The 8,987-nt window shown below is 29.6% G+C and overlaps 1 protein-coding gene across 3 annotated transcripts; it reads left to right on the top strand.

The window, feature by feature from the left end:
- The first annotated feature begins 534 nt into the window (after positions 1-534).
- Positions 535-6,591, top strand: cskmt (citrate synthase lysine methyltransferase). 3 transcript variants are annotated; one of them, XM_037757704.1, is made up of 4 exons: positions 535-720; positions 2,201-2,877; positions 3,143-3,214; positions 6,264-6,591. In XM_037757704.1, the coding sequence occupies exons 1-3, from the start codon at positions 636-638 to the stop codon at positions 3,152-3,154; spliced, it is 774 nt and encodes a 257-aa protein (XP_037613632.1). In that variant the 5' UTR covers positions 535-635; the 3' UTR covers positions 3,155-3,214; positions 6,264-6,591. The 3 variants fall into 3 exon arrangements, with proteins under 3 accessions (XP_037613632.1, XP_037613633.1, XP_037613631.1); XM_037757705.1 differs by lacking the exon at positions 6,264-6,591 and adding an exon at positions 4,189-4,532; XM_037757703.1 differs by lacking the exon at positions 6,264-6,591 and adding an exon at positions 4,164-4,532.
- The last annotated feature ends 2,396 nt before the right edge of the window (positions 6,592-8,987 follow it).

Raw genomic sequence — 8,987 nt, 5'->3', positions numbered from 1 at the left:
CAAATGATTACTTAGATTATCAATTAATCACTTACTTTTTTTGAGAAATGTGGAAAATTGTTGGTTTACACACATAAGATGCATTCCTCAAAATAATTACAGTTTATTATACATGTATGTTATATACTCATAATATACTTATTAAAAATAGACATATTATATAGATATAAATGGATTACATGGTATTATTTTTTTTCATTGTTTATAGTCATTCCCAACAGCCTTTACAAAATACAGTATATCACAGATCACATGGTTAAGATCATATCTGCCTGTTTTACACTCTTTGAGGTGGTTTCGTGCACATGAACCCTTTTCTGAACCAATTTGTTGGAAAACTTCAATGCTTCATGAAGCTTCAGCTCCCCATCACTAGAAAACAGCGCTAAATTTGTCTGAATTATAAAAGGCAGAAGTGGTAAAACGAAGAGCCGTTTGGGAGCCGAAAGAGCCGACTCTTCTTGGTGAGCTGAGCCAAATGATCTGGATCACTAAAAAGAGCCGGAATTCCCATCACTGGTCCAATCGGGTCCACCGGAAGGGGCGTGGCTTCGGCTCTCTGTTTCTGGTACCAAGAAATATGAGCAGAGTGAGACCTCTTCAGTTGGACAAGAGTGAAGACAACCTGAAGGACAATGTCTCCGTTTATAAAGTCACTGACAATGTCAGGCAGGAGAATAGCTGCAGCTTGTGTTGTACGGAATCACTCCTCTCTTACAAGTAAGTTCAAACTGTATTATCTAACTTTAGATAGCTGTAGTGACTGTTTCTGTATCGGTGTTGCAGCAGTAACCTAGGTAACACATGTCAGCTAGTTAGCATGTGTTAGCTATAAGGTTATGTGTGACTAACGTTAGTTTAATTGATTTTAGGAAGTGCTCATGTCACTTAAAGTGAGTTGCAATCGTGTGCAGGTTTGTGTATTGTTGTTTTAACACTGATAAGTTAGGCTATAAATTCATTCAAGAGCTTTAATTTGGATAGTTAGCTGAGTTAGCATCAAAGTTGTGCAATGACGTCACACTTATGTGACACCCAGCTGAAGCTAATGCAACACAGCCTGGATACATCAACACACCTCTAAAACAGTTTAAACAACAAACTGAACATTATTAATCTTCATAAAGGTAGGATTTTATTGCATAACTGTTATGAGAATGCAGTAATTTTATCTCTTTACACTTACACACCAACAACTGACAATAACCTGATATTTTCAGGTGGAATTTTATTAATTCATTCATTCTCACTGTGCAAAATCATTTTCCACTTGTGCAATTTTGTTTTGTTAATAGTCTGTTTTATTGTCAATACTGTATATACTGCACCTATTTTTATACTTTGTTACACTTTGTTTAGATCTTTTTTTGTTTCTGTGTTAGCTGATGCATCTTGTGTTTTTGCACAATCCCCTTTGCTGCTGTACACTGCAAATTTCCCCACTGTGGGACTAATCTTATCTTATCTTAATTTTTTTCTTTGTTTAGATTAGATTCAGCTTTATTGTGATTGCACATAGTACAAGTACAACTAAATGCAGTTTTGCATCTAACCAGAGTTTAAACTAATTAAGTGCTGATTAAGACAACATATACAAATGAGGATATATGTGTTGTATGTACATAGGCAATATACATATATACAGATTGTAGTTAAGGTGCAAAGGATAGACTTGAATAAGAGTTAAGTATAAGTTGCATACTGATGAAATATTGTATAAAAGATTATTATTGGTGTAGTTATATTTAGATCTATTTATATCACTGCACAGAGAGGTTATGTACATAGAGCTACATGAATATGGGACTAAATGAATATATCTAAAATGAGATTAATTGCTGTGATTGATGAGGTGTTTACCTGATAAACTGGCAACTGAGTGTATGCTGCTTTTATTTATTTTCATGAGCAATGTGAATCATTTGACAGACTTGAAATCACATTTAAAGTTTTAGTAGCTTGGTAGATTTTCTTCATGCAGAGTTTAGTGGCTTCTAAGGACCTAAGAAAACCAAGGACACATTAAATTGGCAGATTAAGTTTGGCATAAAGTCCCTGAATATATATATATATATATATATATATATATATATATATAGGACAGAAACATGCAGGCACTAAGGTTAGTTGGGTCTGTGTTTTACTGCTAATGTTCACTAACTAACTCTTGTGATATAATGCCATCTGTGTTTCTTCCTAGCTGAACTGATTGAAAACATGGACAAGAAAGCAACCTGGGACCGCTTCTACACTGAGAGCAGCAGCAGGACAACCACCTTCAAAAACTTTGAGTGGTTCTTTGGCTTCGATGCTGTCCGGGACTTCATTATGCCCCTCTTGCAGACCAAGCCCCACCCTGATGCTCTGCTCCGAGTCCTGGATATGGGCTGTGGCACTTCTGCCCTAGGGCCCTGTATTTACAGACACTCTCCTCTCCCGGTCCAGGTCACTTGTGCAGACATTTCCCCCATAGCTGTGCGACTAATGCAGGAACAAGTCCAAGCCAAAGCCATTCAACCTCACAATCTTTCTTCTCAGCTTGAGTTCGTAGAGCTGGACTGCACACAGCTTCACAAGCACTATGGTTGTAGCAGTGTGGACCTTATAGTTGATAAGGGCACCACAGACGCCTTGTTGAGGTCTAAGGAAGGGAAAGGGAAGGCCGGTCTGTTGCTGAAGCAGTGTTTGAAGGTGTTGAGGAGCTCAGGATCTCTGCTCCAGTTCTCCGATGAAGACCCTGATGCCAGACTGGTGTGGCTGGAGACTGGGGCACAGCAGCCGGGGGTGATGGCAGCAGATGTTGGGGTGCATGAGGTTAGAGAGCTAAGAGGAATGTCTTACTACTGCTACCAAGTGACTCCTCGCCCTGGATGGATGGTGAGAATATTAAATTAGTTCATTATTGAACATGATTGTCTGTTTACCTTATGAATGACAAAAAGGTAAACAGACATTTAACCACCAGTTGCCTGAGATTTAAAAACCTGACATGGCATTTTACTTGCCCCGGGCAAACAAGTAAACCTAATTGTTGAGCCCTGATGTGTAATGTGTTGTACAAGGTTTTGATCTATCTTACATGTAAACTGATGGACTTAATATGTTTTGTAAATATTGGTGTAAATGTCTGTTTTCTGTCCAGCCTGCTGAATGAACTAAGAGACTTGAAGGGCCTGGAGGAGACGAGAACTGGAGCGCATGGAACAAACATTTGGTAACTATCAAATCAACTAGTAGTAATAGTTGACTTTTTTTGACACTATGTTTTTAATTTATATTTTATGGCTTTTTTCGACATTTTTTACGACATACTATACTATGACTTTTTTTTGGTGTTTTTTCAACATATGACTTTAATTTTTGGCTTACTATACTGTGATTTTTTTTATTTTCTCGACATAATATACTTTTTTCAACATACTGTACTTAGAAATTATTTTCTGACATTTTCTTTTCTCGACATAATATACTGACTTCTTTTAGTTTTTTTTCGACATTTTATGCTATGATTTTATTTTTTCAACATACTACACTATGACTTTTTATTAGATATACTATCCATTGACTTTATCGACATACTATACTACAACTTTTATTTTCTCGACATAATATATTATGACTTTTATTTTTTCGACATATACAGACTTTTTTTCTGCCATATTGAACTATGACATTTTTTTATTTTGACATACTATTTATTTTTTATTTTTTCAACCTACTATAATATGACTTTTTGCAACATACTGTACTATGACTTAAAATGATTTTTTGGCATACTATACTATGACTTTATTTTTTAAGGACATACTAGACTATGACTTTTTAAATTTGTTTTTGATATACTGTACCATGAATTTTTTTTTTGACATACTAAACTATGGGCATTTAAAAAAAAAAAAATTAAACATACTTTTAATTTTCTTCAACACAGTATACTATGACTTTTTATGTTTTCGACATAGTATACATTGACTTTCTAAACATTTTTTAGACATTGTATACTATGACCTTTTTATTGTTTTTGGTTCGACATAATATACTATACTTTCATGGCATACTACACTATGCATTTTTATAAACTTCATAAAGCATGCCATATTTTTAATTTTTTTTTATGACAAACTATACTGTGACATTAATAAAACAACTCACCCCGGCCACAGATGGTTTGCTCTCCTGCTCTCGAAGATGATACAGGACTCTCCGTTCCAGGACCAGCAGATTCAAGAACAGCTTTCTCCCCTCAGCTGACACCTTGCTGAACTCTGCACCCTGGCAACAGCAATCATACACACACTGTTAATACTGCTCATATTGTACATATCTATTGTATTCATAACCCTTACTGTTTATTTCACATAAAATTTGATTCTGTATATACACTGTACATAGTGCATTTCTTTGTCTCAGTACCTGTGCTTTGTACAATGACAAAGTCAATCCAACAATTTCATCTGATTTAAGTTTTTAATACATACTGTACTTTTTTTCGACATGCTACTATGACATTTTTTTTGACATGTAAAAAAAAAGAAAGTCATAGCATATTATGTAGAAAAAAATTATAGTATAGTATGTCGAAAAATAAAAAAGTTATAAAATGTTGAAAAAAAGCCATAATATATTAAGTAAAAAAAATAAAAGAAGTCATAGTCTGGTATGACGAATTTCTTTTTAAAAAGCCATAGCATAGTATGTTGAAAAAAAAAAAAGTCATATGTCCAAAAAAAAAAAAAAATCAAGGTATAGTATGTTGAATTTTTTTTAAAAAAGTCATAGTATAGCATGTCGAAAAACATAAAAAAAAGTCATGGTATAGTATGTAGGAAAAAAAAAAAAGTCTTAAAAAAAGAAGTCATAGTATAGTATTTCGAAAAAATTAAAAAAAAAGCCATAGCATAGTATGTTGAAAAAAAAAAAAGTAATATGTCCAAAAAAAAAAAAAGTCATATAGTATGTCCAAAAAACAAAAAAGTCATAGTATGTTGAAAAAATTAAAAAAAGTCATAGTATAGTATGTCGAAAAAATAAAAAAAAAGCCATAGCATAGTATGTTGAAAAAAAAAAAAAGTAATATAGTATGTCCAAAAAAAAAAAAAGTCATAGTATAGTATAGTATATCGAAAACAAAAAAGTCAGAGTATAGTATGTCGGAAAAAAAAAAAAAAAAAGTCATAGTATATTATGTCAAAAAAACAGCCATAGTATAGTGTGTCGAAAAAATTTAAAAAAGTCATAGTATAGTATGTCGAAAAAAAGCCATAGCATAGTATGTTGAAAGAAAAAAAAGTCATAGTATAGTATGTCAAAAAAAAAAAAAAAAAAGTCACGGTATAGTATGTCGAAAAAAAGCCATAGTATAGTATGTTGAAGAAAAGCCATAATATATTAAGTCAAAAGAATAAAAGAAGTCATAGTATAGTATGAGACTTTTTTTTTTTAAATAAGTTATAGTATAGTATGTTGAAAAAAAAAAAGTGATAGCATAGTACGTCCAAAAAAATAAAATATTCTATACTATCACTTTTTACTATATTTTATACTATATTATGACTTTTTTTTCGACATACTATAAAATTACTTTTTTATTTTTTCAACATACTACACTATGACTTTTTATTAGATATACTATCCATTGACTTTATCGACATACTATACTACAACTTTTATTTTCTCGACATAATATATTATGACTTTAATTTTTTCGACATATACAGACTTTTTTTCTGCCATATTGAACTATGACATTTTTTTTATTTCGACATACTATACTATTTTTAAATTTTTTCGACATACTATTTATTATTTTTTTTTTTTCAACCTACTATAATATGATTTTTTTCAACATACTGTACTATGACTTAAAATGATTTTTTGGCATACTATACTATGACTTTATTTTTTAAGGACATACTATACTTTTTTTTTTTTTTTTTTTTTAACATACTAGACTATGACTTTTTAAATTTGTTTTCGATATACTGTACCACGACTTTTTTTTTGACATACTTTACTATGGGCATTTAAAAAAAAAATTTCAACATTTTATTTTTTTCAACATAGTATACATTGACTTTCTAAAAAATGTTTAGACATTGTATACTATGACCTTTTTATTGTTTTTGGTTCGACATAATATACTATACTTTCATGGCATACTACACTATGCATTTTTATAAACTTCATAAAGCATGCCATATTTTAAATTTTTTTTATGACAAACTATACTGTGACATTAATAAAACAACTCACCCCGGCCACAGATGGTTTGCTCTCCTGCTCTCTTGAAGATGATACAGGACTCTCCGTTCCAGGACCAGCAGATTCAAGAACAGCTTTCTCCCCTCAGCTGACACCGTGCTGAACTCTGCACCCTGGCAACAGCAATCATACACACAGTGTTAATACTGCTCATATTGTACATATCTATTGTATTCATAACCCTTACTGTTTATTTCACATAAAATTTTTAATTCTGTATATACTCTGTACATAGTGCATTTCTTTGTCTCAGTACCTGTGCTTTGTACAATGACAAAGTCAATCCAACAATTTCATCTGATTTAAGTTTTTAATACATACTGTACTTTTTTTCGACATGCTACTATGACATTTTTTTTGACATGTAAAAAAAAAAAGAAAGTCATAGCATATTATGTAGAAAAAAATTATAGTATAGTATGTCGAAAAATAAAAAAGTTATAAAATGTTGAAAAAAAGCCATAATATATTAAGTAAAAAAAATAAAAGAAGTCATAGTCTGGTATGACGAATTTTTTTTTAAAAAGCCATAGCATAGTATGTTGAAAAAAAAAAAAGTCATATGTCCAAAAAAAAAAAAAATCAAGGTATAGTATGTCGAATTTTTTTTAAAAAAGTCATAGTATAGCATGTCGAAAAACATAAAAAAAAGTCATGGTATAGTATGTAGGAAAAAAAAAAAAGTCTTAAAAAAAAAAGTCATAGTATAGTATGTCGAAAAAAAAAGTCATAGTATAGTATCTCGAAAAAATAAAAAAAAGCCATAGCATAGTATGTTGAAAAAAAAAAAAGTCATATAGTATGTCCAAAAAAAAAAAAGTCATATAGTATGTCCAAAAAAAAAAAATGTCATAGTATAGTATAGTATGTCAAAAACAAAAAAGTCATAGTATAGTATGTTGAAAAAATTAAAAAAAGTCATAGCATAGTATGTCGAAAAAATTAAAAAAAAGCCATAGCATAGTATGTTGAAAAAAAAAAAAGTCATAGTATGTCCAAAAAAAAAGAAAAGTCATAGTATAGTATAGTATGTTGAAAACAAAAAAGTCATAGTATAGTATGTCGGAAAAAAAAAAAAAAAGTCATAGTATTTTATGTCAAAAAAACAGCCTAGTAGTATAGTATAGTATGTCGAAAAAATTTAAAAAAATCATAGTATAGTATGTCGAAAAAAAGCCATAGCATAGTATGTTGAAAAAAAAAAAAGTCAAGGTATAGTATGTCGAAAATGTTTTAAAAAAGTCATAGTATAGTATGTCGAAAAAAAAAAAAAAAGTCATAGTATAGTACGTTGAAAAAATAAAAAAAAGTCAAGGTATAGTATGTCGAAAATGTTTTAAAAAAGTCATAGTATAGTATGTCGAAAAAATAAAAAAAAGTCCAGGTATAGTATGTCGAAAATGTTTTAAAAAAGTCATAGTATAGTATGTCGAAAAAAAAAAAAAAAAGTCATAGTATAGTACGTTGAAAAAATAAAAAAAAATAAAGGTATAGTATGTCGAAAATGTTTTAAAAAAGTCATAGTATAGTATGTCGAAAAAAAAAAAAAAAAGTCATATAGTATGTCCAAAAAAAAAAAAATGTCATAGTATAGTATAGTATGTCGAAAACAAAAAAGTCATAGTATAGTATGTTGAAAAAATTAAAAAAAGTCATAGTATAGTATGTCGAAAAAATTAAAAAAAAGCCATAGCATAGTATGTTGAAAAAAAAAAAAGTCATAGTATGTCCAAAAAAAAAGAAAAGTCATAGTATAGTATAGTATGTTGAAAACAAAAAAGTCATAGTATAGTATGTCGGAAAAAAAAAAAAAAAGTCATAGTATTTTATGTCAAAAAAACAGCCTAGTAGTATAGTATAGTATGTCGAAAAAATTTTAAAAAATCATAGTATAGTATGTCGAAAAAAAGCCATAGCATAGTATGTTGAAAAAAAAAAAAGTCAAGGTATAGTATGTCGAAAATGTTTTAAAAAAGTCATAGTATAGTATGTCGAAAAAAAAAAAAAAAGTCATTGTATAGTACGTTGAAAAAATAAAAAAAAAGTCAAGGTATAGTATGTCGAAAATGTTTTAAAAAAGTCATAGTATAGTATGTCGAAAAAAAAAAAAAAAAGTCATAGTATAGTACGTTGAAAAAATAAAAAAAAATAAAGGTATAGTATGTCGAAAATGTTTTAAAAAAGTCATAGTATAGTATGTCGAAAAAAAAAAAAAAAAAGTCATAGTATAGTACGTTGAAAAAATAAAAAAAAAGTCAAGGTGTAGTATGTCGAATTTTTTTTTTTTAAAAAGTCATAGTATAGTATGTCGAAAAAATTTAAAAAAGTCATACCATAGTATGTTGAAAAAAAGTCATATGTCCAAAAAAAAAAAAAAGTCATAGTATAGTATGTCGGAAAAAAAAGCCATAGTATAGTATGTCGAAAAAAAGCCATAGCATAGTATGTTGAAAAAAAAAAAAAGTCCTGTCCAAAAAAAAAAGTCATAGTATAGTATGTCAAAAAAAAAAAAAAAAAAGTCAAGGTATAGTATGTCTAAAAAAAGCCATAGTATAGTATGTTGAAGAAAAGCCATAATATATTAAGTCAAAAGAATAAAAAAGCCATAGTATAGTATGTTGAAGAAAAGCCATAATATATTAAGTCAAAAGAATAAAAAAGCCATAGTATAGTATGTTGAAGAAAAGCCATAATATATTAAGTCAAAAGAATAAAAAAGCCATAGT

The sequence above is a fragment of the Sebastes umbrosus genome, chromosome 22 (assembly GCF_015220745.1).
Source record: "Sebastes umbrosus isolate fSebUmb1 chromosome 22, fSebUmb1.pri, whole genome shotgun sequence".
NCBI classification, from domain to species: domain Eukaryota; kingdom Metazoa; phylum Chordata; class Actinopteri; order Perciformes; family Sebastidae; genus Sebastes; species Sebastes umbrosus.
Note: the sequence above shows the minus strand (reverse complement) of the source record. Positions and strands in the feature narration are given on the sequence as shown.

Coding starts and splice junctions, on each gene's coding strand:
- cskmt (XM_037757704.1), top strand. CDS start 636: ATGTCTCCGTTTATAAAGTCACTGACAATGTCAGGCAGGAGAATAGCT. Junction 721..2,200: donor GAATCACTCCTCTCTTACAA/GTAAGTTCAAAC, acceptor GTTTCTTCCTAG/CTGAACTGATTGAAAACATG.